At 50.7% G+C, this 20,847-nt stretch overlaps 1 protein-coding gene across 1 annotated transcript in view; it reads left to right on the top strand.

Moving 5' to 3' along the window:
* Window positions 1-265: 265 nt before the first annotated feature.
* The window catches only part of ADAMTS2 (ADAM metallopeptidase with thrombospondin type 1 motif 2), a 248,372-nt gene continuing 227,790 nt past the window's right edge, over window positions 266-20,847 (top strand). Inside the window, exons 1-2 of the mRNA XM_080674404.1 lie at window positions 266-498; window positions 1,428-1,822. Coding sequence (XP_080530530.1) covers window positions 375-498; window positions 1,428-1,822 — 519 coding nt within the window. The 5' untranslated portion in view covers window positions 266-374. The remainder of the gene's footprint in view (window positions 499-1,427; window positions 1,823-20,847) is intronic.

Raw genomic sequence — 20,847 nt, 5'->3', positions numbered from 1 at the left:
GGCCAGCGGCGGGGATCCCAGGCGCTACTCTGCCGCCGCCTCCGGGTGTCTCTGCTTCGCTGCGAGAGGGCGGCGGCGGCCCCGCCAAGAAGCGCCGGGTCACCGCAGGCTGAGGCGCCCGCCGTCCCCGCCCTCCCTGCGCTCTCCTTTTCCCTCCCGCCCGCCCGCCCGCCCGCCTCCCTCGCACGCTCCTTCCCTCTCCCCGCCTCTCCTCAGAGCTCCCCGCCCTCCCCTGCGCGCCTTGCCTCCTCCGCCCAGCGCCCTGCGGTGCTGCAGCTGCAGGCGGCTCCAGCTGCCCCAGATGTGGGCTGGGCAGCGCGCGGGGAACTTTCGCGCCGGCTGCGAGTGCGGGGCCCGGCTGCGGTCCGGCTGCCATGGATTCGCCAGCTGGCGCCGTTCGCTGCCTGCTCTGCCTTTCACCGCTCCTGCTGCTGCTGCTACTGCTGCCGCCGCCGCCGCCCGCAGACGCCTGGCTCGCTGCTGCTGCCGACCCCCCAGGTAGGTGCGGCCCGCCCCCACCCCCACGACCCCCATTGGCCGGCCCCGCCCCACCCCGCGCGCCTCCCACCTCCCCCATCTCCCTTGTACCCAGGAGCGTCCTGCCGGACTTGGGCAAACTCCGAGCGCCCCGTCAGGGGCCAAGTTGGCCAACTTCGGGCCGGATTGGTCGCGCAGGGGGCGCCCCTCGCGGCGCACCCGGACTCCTCGGGCCGTGGGGAGCTTGGAGCCCTCGCGGCTCTCCAGACGTTGAGCGTGGCGGTGGAGGGCCAGGAATACCCCGCGGCGAATCTCCTAGAGCCTGCCCCAGCGGGTCCTGGGGAGCCAGGGCCAGGCTGCTCCTGGGCTGGCGTCCGGGGATGCTCCGGAAGAACCGAATCCCGACCGCGCCTGGGGCCCTGAGGATCGGTTTGGGAGCCTCAAAGGGGATCCCCGAAGATCCGAGGGACCCTGCTCCACCCCTCCGGGGAAGGGATGCTGTCGTCAGAGGCCGACTGTGCTGGGGGGAGCCGAGTCCTCGCCGCCCCAGGGGCCACTGAAGGGTGGAGGCTCACAGGGGTAGGGTTAAGGGGGGCAACCGGGAATGGCTTCGGAGGGGCCCACGTCCTGCCAAGGACGGTAGGTTCACGGTGGTGGGGTTGCTCTGAGGTGGCCGTCCCCTGGGGACCTGTGAGGAGCCGCGGAGCACCAACCAGATGGGGCAAGAGGAATGCTCTTGGCTTGCAGGGTCCCAGAGCGGGACCCCCGGGCGGCGGGATTAACTACCCTTCCCGCTTGGCAGATTGCAGGGGAGGTGCAGGCTAGTTTCTGAGGGTTGCCTGGAGAGATGTCCTTCCCTTCGTATCGTGGGCGGGACTGCGGTGCTGCGGGCTCAGCCGGGCTTGGGAGCTCCCAGGTCCCGGCGGCTCCAATGCTCCTTCCCCTTGCAGGCGGACCCCTGGGGCACGGAGCCGAGCGCATCCTGGCGGTGCCCGTACGCACTGACGCCCAGGGCCGCTTGGTGTCTCACGTGGTGTCGGTGACGACTGCCCAGGCCGGGGTTCGGGCCCGCAGGGCTGCCCCCGCCCAGACCCTGGGCTTCCCTGGAGGCAGTGAGGAGGACCCTGACCGCCGCCTATTCTACAACATCACCGTCTTCAGCCGAAACCTGCACCTGCGGCTGCAGCCCAACGCTCACCTCGTGGCGCCCGGGGCCACAATGGAGTGGCAGGGTGAGTGGGGCACCACCCGCGTGGAGCCCCTGCTTGGGACCTGCCTCTACGTTGGAGACGTGGCCGGCGTGAGTGAAGCCTCCTCCGTGGCGCTCAGCACCTGCGATGGGCTGGTGAGTAGGCACTTCTCCAGCCCTTTCTGTCCATGGCTCTTGCCTGAGCTTCAGAAGCCTGTTACCTGGGTGTCCCCTGGGAGGGCAAGGCCTGCACTGAGGACCATCTCTGCTTAGGGACCACAGGGCATACACTGAGGGGGTGGCTGGAAGGCAAGTTATTTTGATTGACGGGAGAGGGGTGATTTATGTAGGAGGGGGTCCGGGGTCTCCAAAGGGCTGGTCAAGTAGCCATGTGTCTCCTTTAGGCCTGCAGGCACAGGTCTTGGCTTGGCATCAAGGTGTGCGTATATGTCTGTGAGTGTGTGCACATGTGTTTGGAATGTTGATGTGTACACGTATCTGGGCACCTGTGTGAACACGTGAATGTGCCCTTGTGTGTCTTGTGCACATGTGTATCTGTAAGTTTCTGCTCATATGTGTGTCAGTTGAGTGTGTACCCTGTGCATTTTAGTATGTGTCATATGTGTGGAGGACACATGTACTGGCAGTCAGTCTCCTTGTCTCTGTGTGTGCGGGTGGTCCCAGCCCAGGGGGCAGGCAGTGATGCTGAAATGCCCAGTTATCCCTCTGCCCCCTGGCTGACTGGGATCCACTGATTTTTATGCTGTGGGTTCCTGTGAACTTCAGCTGGTTATTTGAAAAGTTGGTTTCTCTCTCTATTTTGAACCAAGGGGAACATTGGGAAATGCAGGCTCTGGTGCCCATGGGCAGCCAGACCCTGGAGGACAGGAGAGAGGCTGGGGGAGGTCCCTTTCTGGGGCTGCCTGGGGGTTCCTGGAGCCCTGGGAAGTTCTCCTATTTCGGGGGGCCCAGAGGGACCATGGCTTGACATAAGAGCCCTGGAGGAAGCCTGGATCAATGCTCAAGGAGGAGGCTGACATTGGCGGTGTTCTGTCCCGCCGCCGAGGGACCTGGCACACAGCAGAAGCCACTGCAGTTTTCTATTTTGGATAGGATGTGTGGTGGTCAGGCCGGCTGTGCTAGCAAGTCATCTAGACCGCCCACCAAGGGTTCTGCTCTAATTGCAGCTCAGAAGACTCCTGCTCCGAGGGAGTGGCCGCTCTCCCAGCCCTGCAGCCCCTGTCCTCAGGCTCATCCTGTTAGCTACAGAGCCAGCAATTACTCCAGAGCCCCACAACCGCTGGTATTCTTTTTATGGAGACACAGGAAATGTCACTTGTTGCTTCAGAAAATCACTGCCTTTGGTTAGAACCTGGGCGTATTGCAGACAACTGTCCATGTCCTTGGAGGAGCTGGGTTAACATGGTGCAGCCCTCTATGCCCAGTTGTCTCTGAGGATGTCCGGGGGCTCACAGGTGTGCCTCATTTTACTCTAGAGGTGAATCATCTAAATTAGAGGAAATAGGTCCTGGGGACTTCAGGATGGGGTTGGTTGGGCTGGGAAGAGGTGACATGGATGCTTTTGTTGGTGGACCAACTTCTGTGTACTGATTAATTCCCAATGGAAAGCATTTTAGGGGTACTTTTTTCATTGTATCATTTATTCTTCTCGTCAGTGATTCATTTGTTCAACCAGCACCTCTAGTGTGTTTGTCCACTGCGCTGGTCAGAAATAGGACTGGCCTGGTGCCTCTCTGGGTCTCACACGCTCAGGGCAGTTGATAGGCTGAGGAGCACTCTTGCTGGGGCCTGAAAACATACTCCTGGGGGCTACTTGAAGAATGCTTTGCCAGTGGGCAGCCACGCAGGTTGGCAATCCGAGCGGAGGGAAGAGGTACCAGGTGTGCCTTGGCCCAGTCAGGATAGATAGATGTCCTGGACATGCTTCCAGGCCTGAAAAGAAGGCTGGAGTTGGAAGAGGGGCTGGGGCCTCCCAGAATGGCCTTGAATGCTATCAGTGAAATGGCCTGGAGATAGTGGGGTAGCGTCATGACTTCTTTTCTTTTTCTTTCTCTTTACTGTGTGCATCTGTTCTGATTTTATACCAATTAATTTCTTAACCTTTAAAGTCCTTCTGTGCATCAGTGATAGACTCATATGCTAAGGGCTTCATGCATCATGTGTCTGGTACTCAACAGTGACCCTGCAGGAGAAGGGTCTTCATGCCTGGTTTACAGCTGGGCAGCTGAGGATCAGCCCTTGATGGAAGGAGTCTGGCTTGGTTCTCTCCAGCTCTTCTTCCATAGTGCTCCCAAGTCTGGTGGGTGAAAGACACTGATATATGATCCAAGGTGTACTTCCTGTGCACACCCCTCAGTAGGTCTTCCATGGCTAAGTGCACAGCATCCTCCCAGCAGCCCTGGCTCTAAACCAGCATGCCTCATGTAGCCCCTTCCTGGGCAGCTCTTGCTCTTCCTTCATTGGTAGTGAAACACGCCCAAGCAAGTGTGGTGCAGATCCCCGAGGCTCTTGTTAAAATACAGATTCTGATTCAGCACCCATGCACCCTCCCTACCTTCCCTCTTTCCCCCTACCTCCCAGGTTCTGAGCTTCTCATGAGCTCCCTGGTTGATGCTCCTGGGCCTCAGATTATACTTTCAGAAGCAAGGCTCTACAGCCCCAATTCTGCAAGAGGGCTCTGTGGGTTTACACCTTAAGTTGCTCTGAGCAAGTAGGGTTCTGTGGACCACCAGTGTGGGAAATACTGGGCCTTGCGTTCAGCCTGGGAGTTTCAAGGGGCCCATGGGGCTCTTGGAGAATTTCTGTAATAAAGAAACATTTTGAACTCTGTGAATCCAGCACTTCTCACACAGATGGGACCAGGGAACCCTGCTCTGCAGAACGTGTGGAACTAGCTTTCCTAGAAGGCATGGGAAAACCATGGAGCAGGGCTCAGCAAGCAGCTGTGGTCTCACAGTTTAAGTTTAGATACTTAGAGGGGCCACAGAACTTTTTAGGGCTTTTGTCCTGCCCCTGGATTGGGACACACATCTATTTGCCTGTCCCCCTGAGTTTGTTTCTCTACTTTAAAAGAAGGCAGTATTCGCTTTATTTATCACAGACAGCAGTCTCCTAGTTTATTTAGTACAAAGGGATTCTTACGTCACTGTATTTGTCAGGATCCTCTTGGTTACAAGTGACAGAAAACTCAAGTCAGGTTAGTTTAAAAAGAAATGGGAAGTTACTAGCTCACATAATGGTAAGTCTTCAGGCATGGCTGGATCCAGGTGCTCCCACCAGGTCATGAAGACCCTTGCTGTCTCTTGCCTCCACATTCCTAAGTGTTTGTTGAATTTGTTCTCAGATGGAATCCTTCTGTGGCGAGACAAGGGGCTTCAGCAATGCCAGGCTGACATCTTTTCCTGATTATTCCAGCTGAGTCCTGAATGTCATTCTGGCCAACCTGGCATCAGATGCTCCCATGAGAATCAGGACATGGGGTTTGCAGAACCCCATAGATGGAGAGTGTAAGAGGTGTTGCTCCCCCAAATGATATGAGGTTGGGACCCTGGGCCTGCCAATATGCAAATTCTATTGGAGTCAGTTAGAGATGGAGACTCAAGTAATGCCAGATGGCCCAGCTGGTGTTGCTCAGTGGTTGTGCATTGACCCAGAACCAGAAGGTCACGGTTTAATTCCTGGTCAAGGCACATGCCTCGGTTGCAGGCTTGATCCCCGGTAGGAGGTGTGCAGGAGGCAGCCTATCAGTAATTCACTTTCATCATTGATGTTTCTATCTCTCTCTAAAATCAATAAAAAAAAATTTTTTTAAAGAGAAATGCCAGATGAAGAATCACTTCATAAGACATTGTGCCCTTTATTTTCAGAGAGGCTGAGAAATGGAAAGTGTCCAGGTTCTTTCATAGCCAAACGTTGTTCATAATATTTACAGGAAAAAGTTAAAGTTTGCCTTTTCATGATGCCTAAGGAAATACTGCTTAACACAGGGTTCCTGTACATCATGTTGCTATGGAAGACTTTTCTGGCACTTCTTGGGCCACAGGATAGGTGTGCTGATCTCACATCATCCTAATATGCTCATTAAACACCCAATGAGAAAGCTGTTGGCATAAAAAGTAATAATAGTATATCACAGGTCACATGCCCCAACTCTGCACCATGCTCCCTGCTGAGCACCTTACGCAGTTGAATCCTCAGCACCCCGTGGCTAGTGTCTGATATTATCTCCATTCTACAGATGAATAAGCCGAGGCTCCAAAGCTAGATAGCTTGCTTCAAGCTTCACAGCCACTGTTTGGATGCTTGTCTGTCTGACTCCAAGACAGGGGTGGGCAAACTTTTTGACTCAAGGGCCACAGTGGGTTCTTAAACTGGACCGGAGGGCCGGAACAAAAGCATGGATGGAGTGTTTGTGTGAACTAATATAAATTCAAAGTAAAGGAGCGGAGGGGAGAGCAAGAGAACCCTACGCTCTTTCAGCTCCGTGGGCCAGATAGAACAGCCGAACGGGCCGGATCCGGCCCGCGGGCCGTAGTTTGCCCACGGCTGCTCCAAGACCATGTTCACCACATTTTATTACCTTTGTTTGCATGCCAACAAAAAGGATAAAAATAAGAGATGCATTTCTTTGAAACATTCCTACCCTTCTTCTTTGACTCCTGGAGGCCTTCTGCACCAGGGGTGTTGACCATTGTCAGTGAGCGAGTGGGAACTGGGAGCAGGCCTAATGGTCAAGTGGCCTACTGATAAGCTACTGACCTGCTCTGCACTCCTTCAGGCAGCCTGAGTCCTCATGGCTCAGTAATGGCAGTGGGGACACCAGTAGAATAGAAGCACCCTGTCCTCCCTCTGTCCCCTGTCAGTGCAGCTCTGGGGACCACTCCAGCCTGGCATCTCTGACAGTGGGCAGTGGGAAAGGTATAACCTTTGAAGCCTTTTCCCATTCTGGAGCCTGAGGAGGGCGGTAGACCCTGGTGATTCTGTGATGCAGTGACCCCTTGTATAGCTGAGATTCAGAGAGTCTGCTGCCTTGTGGGCTGGGACTACCCTGCTGGGCTTCCATCCTTGCCAGGCACCCTCTCTATTTAGTCTTGCTGGACATTAAGAAGCACTAAAGACTACAGAGAGAAGTCATTCGCTGGCCTAAGAGACCAAGATGAGTTTTATTTTTCATAACAAGGCTGCTGCCTTTGTGACCACATACTCGGCTCCAGCTGGCTCAGATGCTAGAGTGGGGTTGACAGGTGTGGCAGGCTTAGGCTGTGAGGCTGGGGATGCAAAGTGTCTGGGACTTGCAGGGACTTCCTTCTCCCATCCTCCCTTGGCACTAGTTTAAGGGCAGTGAGAGGGTCTCAGGCACACCAAAGAAGGGCTGTGGGAACTTCCTGGTTCCCTGGGTGTTGGAATTCCTCAGGTCAGAGGAGCAGAGGCACCTGCTTAGTCCCTGCTCTTGGCAATCCACACAGTTGCCCAGGGTAGTCACAATTTCCTCCATGGCTTATTACATTTCTTTTTAAAAACTCATTCCATTTAAGTGACAGAAAATCAGCTTACAATGGATGAAACAAGCAAGGGACATTATAGGCCCAGTTATCATTGGGATCCTAAGGAGGGCCAGCTTCAGGCATGGTTGGATCCAGGGGCTTGGGGATGGTTTCAGAACATGCTCTCTCTGCCTTTCAGGTCTATGACTCTCTGTGTTTATTTCAGGATGGCTCTCTTTCTGTAGGGGCACCAGCAGTTCTGGCTTAATTTATTTTCTGTGGTAGCAATCTCTCAGAAATGGAGAGCTCTCCTTTGTGGATGGTTCTTGCTAGAGTCCTGGGGAGTGCTCTAATGGATTTTGTTTAGGGTACAGGCCCATCTTTGAACCAATCACTGTGATGTGGGCCTGGTCCAAGTCTCTTGCTCACCTTTGGGGTTGAGAGTGAGGGACAGATCCCCAAATTTTGGAATTGGTTGGGGTTTTATCATAAAAGCAAGAAGAAGGACAGTATGCCAGGCAGATGCAAATGGTTGTTGCCACACTCCACCTGGGCTCTAGTCCCCATGTCTGGCCCAGATCTCATCCAGACTTGTCTACCCAGCTGCCTCTAAGGCTTCTTCCCTCGGTGACCCTATGCTTCTGAAATGGAATGTGGGTCTCTCCCCTTTCCTCCAGATCTCACCCTTTACTTGGACTGGAATCCTAGAATCATAGATGTCTCTGGACTTTATCCCAGTCATCAACTCTCCACCATGCCGGACCCCAAGCCCTGTCTTTAGCTTCTGTGTGCGCGCGCGCACACACACACACACACACACACACACACACACTCCTCCCGCTGCCCCCCCCCCCCCAAAAAAAAAAAAAATCCAAACAACTGACCAAACATTCAGGGTCCTCCATGACCTAGCCTGGTGGTCTCCAGCCTTATTTGTCACTATGCACCCCTCATGCCTGTGCTACAGTCACACTGTACACTCCAGCTCAGGACCTGTGCATAGGCTGTGCCCTCACCTGGATCACTCTCATCCTTCTCTCTTTGTCTGGCTCACTCTGTAGGTTTCAGCTAAATGGCACTTCATCCAGGAAGCCTCCCGGACATTCACATGCCATGTTGCACTCTGTGGTTCTTGGTAACTTGTGCCATGGAAACTTGTACCTGGCTAAGTCCACAAGACCCAGCTCCAGCTTGGGCAAAGCTCAGCTGGGAGCCATGAAATGTGAGTGCCTGGGAGGCAGGGCCAGAAACCAGTGCAGGGACTGGTAGGAGAATCACCAGGAGACTCTGTGCCCCCAGTGCCTAGGGCTGGCCCACCTCTCCCTGTCTGCTCTGCTGCAGACCCCAGAATGTCCATATTCAGTGGGGCAGGCCCCCTTGGAGAATGGCCAAAAGTCCTGTCTCCTTTTCTATAGGAAAGCACTTGTGTACACATGTGGTCTTACACGTTTTTTGTCTTCCTCATCCCTTTGGGGTCTCTGAAACTCAAGTTGAAAACACCTGGTTTAAATCAAACTAAATAAGGGAGGGAAGTACCCCTGGGCCTGTATGGAGAAGTCTTGGGTTGGGGTGAGGAGACCTTGGACTCGGCTCTGGCAAGTTACCATGTAACCCTGGGCAAATACTACCATCAACCTTAGTTTGTCCAGGTAGAAAGTGGAGGCTGGAGCCAACCATTTCTAGGACCTTCACAGGCAATTCCAGGTGTCTTAGGGGCTAGATGGGGAGCAGACACAAGTGAGGGGACACGGTTGGCAGAGGGAACGCTGGTGAGTCCATGTCCTGAGTTTCTTCTTTTCTTCTTCTTTTCTTAATCCTCACCCAAGGACATGTTTATATTGATTTTAGAGAGAGAGGAAGGAAGGGGAGGATGGAGGGAGGGAGGGAGGGAGGAAGGTAGAGAAAGAAAGAGAGAGAGAGAGAGAGAGAGAGAGAGAGAGAGAGAGAGAGAGAGAGAGACAGGGAGAGAGAGAGAGAAACATCGATCAGTTGCCTCCCATACATATCCCAACTAGGGACCTAATTGCCCTGAGTGGGAACTGAACCTGCAAGCTTTTGGTGCAAGGGACAATGCTCCAACTTATTGAGCACCCAGTCGGGGCTGTCCTGCCTTTCTTGATAGATTATTGTCCCTAGGGAGTGTGGGCTCCTTGCTGCCTCCAATGTTTCTTCAGAGAAGCTGCATTTCTGAGTCTGTTGACATGTGAAGACCCTGAATGTGCTTTGATGTCCCCTGAAGGGGCCTCCACAGGTCGATGTGGAATTATTGGGAGCTGTGCTGATAGCAGGATGGTTAGGTGGGCCATGCAGGCAGGGATTATACTGGGGAAATGTCATATGAAGGCTATGATCACCAATTCAATGCCAACGGGATCCCTGATTTAGGGTGCAATAAGGTGGGGGAGACTATTTGGTGAAAACAGCTCAGTTGTGAAACATCAATTGTGATCTGGCTCAGCTGTGGAACAGCTCAGTTAAAGCGACCCAGGTGAAGCGACTCAGGCAAAGTGGTTCCCATATCACAGGTAAACATAGTCTTTAATGGCAACTGAAAGTGTACTTTGTTAAGGCAGAGGTGAAGCTGGCTTATAGAGAAGAATGCCCACCTCCAGTCCCAGATTGGCCTATTTCTATGCAAATAAAGAACTCCAAATCAGCACAGTTTGATTGGCTCAAATAGCACTGTCCTGATTGACCAGAATAGAGCTGCTTTGATTGATCAATAAAGATGCAAATGAGGCTATAGCTGTGAAGCCCTGATTGGCCAGGGTAGGTCTTTAGCCCATTGGTTGATTTAGGACCCTAGGAACTCGTTTGTAAAGGTGGGCTCAGATGGTAGAAACACAGGGCAGGAGGCAGACTGCTCCGTGCAGCTTTTCTGAAGCACAGGGAGCAATGATTGTTAGACTCTGTTTATAAATTTGAGCCCAATTAACCATCAGGAGTCCTTAACCGGCACATTCATTCTTAGGGTTGATAGGAGCTTGCTGAGAATCCAGCCTTCATCGTGGCCACCCCATGCACCTGTCCCCAGGGTATTCACATCCCCCTGGCTGGCCTCACCGTCACTTCTTCTAGGTGGTGACTTGGTGGAAGGGAAGGGCCTTTCCAGGCACTCTTCCCTGTAGGGGTGGGGAAAGGATGTGCACTGGCCAGTGGTTGCCATGATGGAGGTTGACTTGTCAGAGGTTTGTGCTCTAGGTGGCAGAACAGCAGCCTGTAGCCTCTACCTGTCTCATAGCAGCCATTCAGAATGGTGTAAGTGCATTCGCGGTCTAAAACCCAGACTCATCTCTTCAGTGAGTAAGGCATCTGAAGGCACTTAGAGAAGTCAAAAAATCATAGAGAGAAGCAGTAGAGTGGTGGGTGCAGGGGCCTGGGAATGGGGAATTAGTGTTTAATAGGCATAGAGTTTCAGTTTTCCAAGGAGAAAGAGTTCTAGAGATGGATGGTGGTGATGATTACATAATATTATGAATATCCTATCTAATAAAAAGGGAATATGCTAATTGACCATCATGCCATCACAAATGGTGGCACCCACAGCCAATAAAGAGGAAATATGCTAATTGACTGCCACACCCTCACAAGATGGCAGCACCCACAGCCACAAGATGGCAGCGCCCAGTCCCCTCAGCCCTGCCTCATCCAGCCTCAGTCCCCCAGTTCCCTCAGCCCCGCCTCATCCAGCCTCAGTCCCCCAGTCCCCTCAGCCCCGCCTCATCCAGCCTCAGTCCCCCAGTTCCCTCAGCCCCGCCTCATCCAGCCGGTGTCCTCCAGTCCCCTCAGCCCGGCAGGGGAAGACAGTTGGGGATGATCATGCAGCAGGGGAGCAGTTAGGCATCAATCAGGCCAGCAGGGGAGTGGTTAGGGGGCTATCAGGCTGGTAGGCAGAGTGGTTAGGGGCAATCAGGCAGGCGGGCAGGCGAGTGATTAGGAGCCAGCAGTCCCAGATTGTGAAAGGGATGTCCCAGATTGGAGAGGGTGCAGGCTGGGCTGAGGGACACGCCCCCCCATGCACGAATTTCATGCACCGGGCCTCTAGTATTTAATTAACATTGAACTGTACGATTTAAAAATGATAAAGATGGTAAATTTTATATGTGTTTTACCACAATTTAAAAAGGCATCTGAGGATTCCTGGGATTAAGTAGGTGATTAAGGGATGGGATGATGTCCCTTGAACCTTGTTGGCCCAGCTTCTCCTCCCCTGTGTAACCTTTTTTTCTGAGTGATCAGTGCCTATGGTGACTCCATACCACTCTTGCCCCCAGGGACAGCCTGGTGGCATTGGAAGCAGTCTATTATTTGGAGGTGCCTGCCACATTTCTGAGCTTCACTCTGATTGGACAGGCATAAGTCACAGAACTTTTCCATAGCCACTCACTGTGCCCAGGGATGTGATGTCCTGGTTGGTTATGGCTTGAGTCACATGCTCCATCCCTACCCAGGAAAGAGATGTTTTGGCTCCTCACCTCCAGGCTGCTCTGCCAGTGAGGGTCCTGCAGAGGGGTGCATGAGTATTCATGGAAGCCACTGCTGTTCCTCCAGAGGAAGCCATCAAAGGGTCATCGTGTGCACTTTCTACCTCTGCTCACAACGTGTGTCCTATCCCTGCAGTTGTCTTGGAAGCCAATCCCTGTTGTCCTCATTTTACAAATGAGGAAACCCAGGGCTCTCAGTTTCTCAGATCTATAAGGCTTTCACTGTGTGGGAGGTCACCTTCCCCTTGGAATCCTCTAAGGTAGAGCATAGTGGAGTCTGACTTGGCCTCTCAGGAAGGCCAGCATTGTTGGTTGCTGGTATCCAAGCCTGAGCCCTGGGCGGCCACCTCTTCAGAGGCCATCCCCTGTCACCTGTTGCCCTCTACTCTGATTCCACTACAGGGCCCTGTGTTTCTGGCACTGATTGCTGAGTGAAATGAAGCTGCTCATTCAGATGTTGGCAGGTTCCAGGTTCCTCCTGCCCGATGGCCAGCCTTGGCTGCACCCCAGTGTCCCTGGCACTTAGCAGGTGAAGACCCTCACCCAGGGTTAGCTGGGAGGTGGGGAAGGCCGGGTCCCACCCAGTCATGCTGTGAGGACCGAAGTACATCAGGTAACACCACAGGAAGGAGTCATTGAGGGGCTCATTTGACCTGAGCAACTGGGACACTCAGCATGGAGGCTGGCTTTGGTGCATAATGGTCTTAGCTGTGGCTGGGGTCTCCTACTCTAGTCTCTGAGATCTACAGGAGCAGTTGCCTGTGTGGGGCCTCTCCTAGGATGCTGGGACTGTACTGGCAGGCAGACTGTCATTATCTCCACTGCCCTCTTCTGCTCAGTCAGCTGGGGATGGGGAGGTTTCTGTGCTGCTGTCAGAACATACGAGGCTGCAGGGCATATGTGAACATGTGTGCATGTTTGTGCATCTATACATGGGAGAGCATATGTGTATGTGAAAATGTGTGCATGCAGGTGGATGTGTACACATAAATGTGCATGTACTTGCATATCTATATGTGGGACATGTGAGCCTGTGCACGTGTGTGTGTCTTGTATAGGTGTATATATGTGTGCATTTGAGTGAGCTTGTACATTCTTGGGTGAGTGTGCATGTGTGTGTTCTTGGCAGGGTTTTCCTGCAGGGGAGGGGCTGAGGTGGAGTGGAGGTACTGAGAGGAGAGGAAGACCTCAGTCCTCTGAATTTTGGTACCACCTTAGACTACTCATGGCAGGCGCTCTGGAATGAGAGGGCTCAGTTATGAGCCTCTGGCTTTGCTGTATATGCTTCATATTAAATGTCAGCTGTCCATGGGTCTGTGGTGTTGTCATTAATATGGAGAAGTTATTACTGAGCCTGGAGCCAGCTCCTTGGGCTCATCCATGAATTTCAATTATGCTGCATGTCTACTCCAGGGCCTGTGGATTGAGGAACTTTTGCTTGGAGGCAGAGGAAACTCTGGCATCCAGGACTCTAGGCCCAGGCAGTGCCAAGAGACCAGGAAGGCTTGGTGCTGCCTACCTGGCCCTGCACACTTCAGTGATTAGCAGTGGACTTAGTGTGGGCTGGAGTCTGTAGTGTCACACTGTTAGCTCTGCCCCATGCAACTGGGTGACCTGGACAAGGGCAGCATCTCCCACTGAACCGAAAGCAAAGAGGTGTCCATCCACACCCACTCTTGGGGTGTTTGCAAGGATGAGTGCATGACAAGCCCTTAGCCCAGGCCAGGGTTTGGGAAATGTTGGCCATTTCTGTATTTTTTGGTGTCTAAGGTGCCATCAGGGATTGGACATACCAAGAAAGAGGGGATACACCCAGCGCCTTAGCTATAGTACCACCAGGTGTTGGCACTAGCCACCCTGCCCCTAGTTGCTAGAAGCTGTGGCTTGTTTCTCCCACCTCATTCTCTTTGCTTACTTAGTGTGTGACTGGCTTCATCCACTTCTGGGTGTCTGCCTCTCTCTAGTAAAGTAGGGGGTCACCAGGGACATTCCTCACTAAAACCACACACACTGCTCTCTCTGTGCTTTCCTATACATGCCTTTTTCTATCCACAGTGTGACTTTTTAAAGACATCTGAGTGGTAAGGGTCTCAACACAAGAAGTGCTGACCCTGCATATGACTCAGGTGCAGGATGGCAGTATGAATGCCATGGCCAAATTAGTTGCCTACCAGCCAGTGCCACCAGCATATGTGGCTGCTGGCAGAGATAAGACCCACTGATTTTATTCCAAGTTCAGATGATAAATGTGGCATATGTGTGTCTTAGAATCCTGAATATTCAGTTTGATGATGATGATGATGATGATGATGATGATGATGATGATGATACAAATGACTTTGGGGCTGAGAGTTGACATAAAACTCCCAGGCTGGGGAAGCAGGGCAGTGGCAGAAGAGCCATTCACACCAAAGGAGCAAGCCCTTGCCCACTGTGGGAGCAGAACATTCAAGCATTCATTTTGAACCAGGGCATTTCTCCTTTGATAGCAGGGATTGAGACCACATGGCAAATAAGATGTATTTTTGTTTCATGCAAGGTTGGTCTAAGGCTCAGTAGTGGCCAGTCCAACTGAGACAGAGCTTCTGAAGGTATGAGAAAAAGTGGTTCAAAGCTGTGAACAATAGGAATATACAGTTGACTCTTCTTTAAAAATTTTAGGGAGCGAGGAAGGGAGAAAGAGAGAGAAACATCAATTTGTCGTTCCACTTATTTATGTATTAATTGGTTGATGGAACCACAGCCTGAGTGTATTGGGACAACGCTCTAACCAACTGAGTTACCCAGCCAGGACCTACAGTTGACTCTTGAACACCTGGTGTTTGGGGTGCCCACTGCCCATGCAGTGGAAAATCTTTGTATGCCTTAAGTTGGCTCTCCACATACACAGATTTCCAACCACCAGTTCGCTTTGAATTGTGCAGGTCTGAACTGTGCAGGTCAATTGAAAAAATTCCATGGACTCACACAGTTCAAATCCATGTTGTTCAAGGGTCAATTGTATATATAAAATGTATTATGCAACATATCATCTCTAGTCAGTTGCAAAGGAAACCTCAGGTTAAGTGATATCACATATAAGCTTTATTTTTCTGTCTGCCTGTTCTTGTACTTGCTTTAAAGCTCTCATATGTTCATCATGAGAGCTTTAAAGCTCTAATATCTAAAGTGTCAGCTGCTTTATAGCTGTGCTGTCTGCTGTGGTAGTAGCTATGAACTATGTGAGGCTACTGACTACCTGAAATGTGGCTGGTCTGAGCTGAGAGGTGCTCTGAGTATAAAATACACAACAGATTTCAAGGAGTTAGTACCAAAAAAAAAAAAAAAAAAAAAAAAAAAAAAAAAAAAAAAAAAAGGATATCAAATATTTCATTGGGCCAAAACCGGTTTAGCTCAGTGGATGGAGCGTCAGCCTGCGGACTGAAGTGTCCCAGGTTTGATTCCGGTCAAGGGCATGTAACTTAGTTGTGGGCACATCCCCAGTAGGAGGTGTGCAGGAGGCAGCTGATCGATGTTTCTCTCTCATCAATGTTTCTGACTATCTATCCCTCTTCCATCCTCTCTGTAACAAATCAATAAAATATATAAAAAAAATATTTCATTGGTCATTTTACTGTGTTGATTACAGGCTAAAATCATAATACTTTGGATATATTGGGTTAAATAAGATATATTGCTGAAATAATTTCACCTGTTGATTTTTTTCAACCTGGCAATGTATGAAGTTCACATTTCATCTCTGTGGGGCAGAGCTGCTTTGAAACATCTGTCTGAATACGCCCCTTTTGCTGTTATTTATTTATTTCATTTTTTTGCAAAATTTTGTTGGCTGGTCACATCTGTTTATTCTTCCAATTGAACTTTAGAGTTGTTCTGTCAGCTTAAAAAGATCCCCAGTGAATTTGACTGGCATTGAATTAAACTTAGAAACCAATTAAAGCAGGTATTGACATAATTTACAATATTTGCCAGGAACATGGTGTTTTTCAGTTCTGTTTTGATGCTGATCAGTGAGGTATTATGCACTGTTTATACAGGTTACCCATTGTTTTTAATCAGGGTCATTTCAAGGATATATTTTTTTTGTTTGTTTTTGCCATTGTGAATTGAATCGTTTCCATCTACTGCTGGTATACAGGAAGGCTATTGATTTTTATATAATTATCTTTTATCAATCAGCTTGATTGAACACATTAATTCCAATATGTCTTTGTGGATTCCGCTGGGGTTTCTAGGTATACAGTTGTACTGTCTGAGACAATGATAATTTTGGAGCCTCATTTCCAATCTGCTGGAACCTGCAGGGCAATGTTAAGTAACAGTAGTGGCTTTGCATATTTTCATCTGCACCCAACTCTGGTAGGAACACCCTGGCGTTTCTCTGTTTAATGAAATGCTTGCTTGTGGACTAAAATGGATTTCAAGTTGGTAATATCCTCTGAATGCTAGTTTTCTAAGATCCCATTTTTATTAGCAAAGGAGGTGAAATCTAGATAGGTCTAATACCCCACACTAGCATCACTGTCCCCCGAAAGAGAAAGACCTTATAATTCCCAGGGGCTGTCTCCTGCTGACCTGAGCCTCAGAGCCCCTCACTTGCCTGCTTGCTGGCCCCCAAATGCAAGCCAGCCCCCCTTTACAGCTGTTGGACCCCCCTCACAGGAAGCATTCGTGCCGGATGGGTGTGGGGAGCTTTGTTTAGGAAGGTGGAGGAGGCTGCCCTGGCAGCTGTTTAGGTGGCTTCCATAGAACGGGGTCTGATCTGAGAGGGCACTGGCACTTTGATGAGCCAGGTTCTCCTCTCTGTGTGTATCTCCCAGGGGCAGACCTCCTGAGTCCCCTCCTGAATCTTTCAAAGACTGTGTCCCCTCATTGAGGCCTAGGACATGTCCACACAGTGTTCCACTGTTACCTTTACTTCCACAGGCTTCCAGAAGGTCTTTTCCCAAACAAAGACCATTGCTGCCTTAAAGGAAATCTGTGGCCCGCCCTGCAGCAGATCTGTCTGCCAGTAGACGAGCATGGGATTGGGGCAGCTGTGAATAATGCCTGTGCCTAGACCTTGCTGCATGAGATTCTGATTTCTCAGACCTAGTGGGACATGGGGGTGGTCTGTATTTTTCAAGGGCCACACGGGAGAGTCTTATGCATGGCAGATGGACACCCACTGACCTGGAGAAAGGTCATGAGGCATGAGGTCAGACAGAATCAGGTTCAGGACCTGGTTCCCCTCTTGCTAGCCTGTGACCCTCAGTTTCCCTCATTGTAATACTGCCTGCCTCAAAGGGTGTGTCCTTGAGGGAGTGGAGAAGAATAAAGCTGGCTGGTCTCAGTTCAAAAGAATATCATGGGAGGACGAGAGTGGAATTAGATGCTGGCCCAGAGGAATGGTCAGGCCTCCAGGCAGCCTGAGACCAGGGAAGCTACCACTGACCCTCTCTGCCCTCTAATTCCTCACCTGCAAATTCAGACCTGGCAGAGAGAGGGCAGCCCCCTTGCATCGTCATCCCTGAGGCTGGCTATTCAAGAAGCAGGTGCCTGGAACTCAGTGGGCACTGTGCATTGATTCTGTAGACCCTGTCTGGCAGGGTAGTGGCAGGGGCCACATCCTCCTGGGTGCTCCTTGGTGCCCCAAGCCAGATTCCAGGCATTGTTCTGGGATTACCAGTTCTAGCCCTGAGCAGAGGCCTGTGCTCCTGGGTGAATGGACCTGCACACACACCAAACATGCAGGGTGAGGAGAGGTCCCCAGCCAGGGCTCAGGTCAGCTGACAGGGAAATTCTGTGTTTCCTGAACAGCCCCCAAATGCAGCTCCCGGGACAACTGTCACAGGGAGGGCTGGGAGGTTGTTGGGGTAGTGCTGGATCCTGGCTTAGAGCCTTCGCTTTCCTTCCCTCTGATGGCCTTCCTTCTCTTCCTCTCTCTTTCCTTCTCCCTGCCTCCCTTCTTCCCTCTCTCTCTCTCTTGCTCTCCCCTTCCCTGTCCTCTCTCCTCCCTCCCTCTCCTCCTCTTCCTTCTTTTCTTCTCTCTCTTCTCCCTTCTCTTCCTTTTTCTCCTCCCTTCCCCCTTGCCCTCCCCTGTCTGTCCTCCCTTCTTTCCTAGTATGAGTGGAACCCCACCTCTTTGTCCGCCAAGACTCTTCAGCGATCCTTCCTGGGCAGTTGGCTCTTCATTGCTGGCCACAGACTCTGCCCAGGCTGTGCCTGCATGTCCCTATTTACACATCACCTCCTGTGACACTCACAAGCACCCACTGCACTCTGGCAATATGTGGCATCATCCCACAGTTTTGGAGGAAATCTGGGCTGGGAGAGGGGGTGTGACCTACCCCAGGTCACACAGAGCTCAGATCCTGGACTCCTTCCACTGCAGCTTGAGCTCCCCACGAAACCTTTGCTGTCCCCAGTGGTGCACATCAGCCCCCACTCACATTGGCAGGGTTAGTTACTACAGGGGAAGGGGAGTTTCTCCTCTCCTTGGGGACTGAGTTCTTGCTGCACTTCACAGCCACCAAGGTCAAGGCTTGCACCACTGTCCTACCAGAGTAGTCTCTACCACAGATAGGGTAGCCTGGCCTTTGGGTGTCATTTTTGATGTTGGGGTGGCCAGGACCTCTCTGGCTGTCCTTACTGGGAAGGCTGGTAGGACCAGGCTGTGTTGTGCCATGGGAGGTTGTACAGGTGGTATCCTGCACAAGGGCACCTGGGCAGGGAGTGAATGAGGCCAGTCTCTGTTCAGTGTCTGGGAGTGGATGGAGTAGAGGGCAGAGTGGCCAAAACTGGGTGGATGGATACAGGAGGGCACGAAGGGTGTGCTAGGCATTTGCCCCACCATCAAGATCACGCTGCTGCATTCATTTCTTTGAGGAACCTCCTGGATCCTCAGGACTTGCAGCACAAGAACAAAAGCCAAGGGCAGCTGCAGGGAAGCTGCTGGTTGTGGAGGGCGGCTCTGGTGGCCTGGGTGAATATATTGAGACTGGGCATGATCAGGGAGGGCAGACAGTAGTCTGGCTCTGTCCTAGTGTTGGCCTGTCCTGATTGGCCCCTGGGGCCCAGGGCCCTTGCAGCCCTCTCCTAGGGGCCTGCAGGGTCCCCTGGTTCCTGTGGACCTGGCTCCCAAGAGTGCAGAAGGCTGCTTCAGCTGGTCTGGCATGGAGCCCTCATCATGACATTCACTTTGGGCTAATGATCTGGGATGGTACTATTGCTGCTGAAACTCAATCCTACCAAGTTTCTGTGATAACTGGTGGTTGCTCACCCCAGATGACAGGTCCTCCATGGGCCTAGACCTTAACCCTTTGTTACCTTGAGTGGATTTATATTCTGAGTTCCCATTGCAGTTTACCTTGCTGCCACGTCTCTCATGTTGGTTCCTTCTGTTACTTAGGCTCCAGAAAATAACGAGCCTTTCAAAGTTCTTCATTAGATGTTTTAATTTTTTTTTCAGATTTGACTTTTTAAAATATTTAACTCCTTTAATTCAAGTGTGTTTCCTGTACTGTGTAAGAAGTTGGTTTTAAGTATTTAATTTTTTCTAAATTGCTACTCTGTTGTGTCAGCACCATTCATTTACTAATTCACCCTTTCCTTGAGACTTTGGGACATGTCATTCCTTCATCTATGGAGTTCATGGAGGTGATCTGGTTTCTTTTTACCCGCTCTGTTGTTTTGTGTTTTGTTTTGTTTTGTTTTTTACACCAACAGTGGGATTTTTAATTTTTGTTGCTTAATGATATGGCAAATATCACATTGGGACTTAAATGTTTTGGCTACTTTTGCCCATTTTCCAAATGGATTTTGGGTTTGTTTTCTTATGATCTTAAACAAAACCATAAGAGGTCCCTTATTTTGGATGATATGAATGGCCCAGTGGTGTCCAGGATGCAGCAGACCTCAGCAAACCTTTGCTGAACAAGAGAATGACAGCTTCCTGATGTTCAATTTTCTCAGGGAAAAAAGAACATTGGTTTAAATCTTTCAAAATATATTCCAGTAAGCTTATTGCTAAGAACTTTAGAATTTCATTGCCATCACAAATAGGACCTTTTCCATTATGTTATTAGAAATATGTAGGAACACTTAATCTAAATAGTTTTTTAAAATTGATTTCAGAGAGAGGAAGCGGGAGGCAAATAGAGATAGAAACATCAATGATGAGAGAGAATCATTGATCAGCTGCCTCCTGCACGCCCCCTACTGGGAACTGAGGCTGAAACCTGGGCATGTTCCCTGACAGGAAATTGAACCTCGACCTCCAGGTTCATGGGTGGACGCTCAACCACTTAGCCACACCAGCCGGGCAATACTTAATTTAGATACAGCAGGTGACCATTTACTCAGAATACCTTCAACCCACTTACTTAGTCCAGATTAACAATCTACTCAGAGTTTAGGTTCTTTCATTCCCAAAGGGCCAGAGGGCAAAAAACAGCATGTTAGTACAATTTATATATGCACCTGTACAACTCCAGGGAAACATTGACAACCATCATTGACCCAGCAAACCTGAGCCCCACCCAGGCTCCACCTATTTCTTATTCTTTGCTCTCAGTTATACCCATCCTCCTCTTTGCTTCAGCAAAATCTGTTATCACAGTGGCATGCATGCAAACCATGGATGATTGCAAAAAATCCTTCTAAAATAAATCTCTCACTTGGATGTTTCCCATGTTTGCATTCCCAGATATGCCAGTTTCTATATTTATTTTGCATCTAGGCATTTCATGAACTTCCTTATTATTTTTCCCTTTATTGTGGATTATTTTGGGGGGGGGATTTTTGGAATATACAATTGTCTTCTGCAATTCCTAATATTTGTCTATCTTCCTTTTCAGTGTTTATTTATTTTGTGTCATTACATTGGTGACAGTGTAAAATTGAATTTTAGTGATTTTGTGTGGGAGCCACACCATATATTCCAAGCATCTGGACCACAGCCATGGAAGGGAAATGAGAACCAGGTCCTGCTTCTCTCTCTGCGAATGGTGCTGGCAGACAAGTCTTGGCGACAGTGGCTCTCTGAACTTCACTTACCCACATGGGGCAGCTTTTCTCTCCCTGCTCTGTTGCATCAGGTAGAGCTGACACAGGGCAGCTGTGGTATTTTGTAGGGAGTGGGTAGCAGTGACTGGCAGGCATCCAGTAGGTCAGGAGCCTTATTCATCCCTGTGGACTGCTAGGTATTCCCTGT

Source organism: Plecotus auritus (genome assembly GCF_963455305.1).
Source record: "Plecotus auritus genome assembly, chromosome: 6".
NCBI lineage: Eukaryota > Metazoa > Chordata > Mammalia > Chiroptera > Vespertilionidae > Plecotus > Plecotus auritus.
The sequence above is the reverse complement of the archived record's forward strand: the minus strand, read 5'-3'. Positions and strand labels throughout refer to the sequence as shown.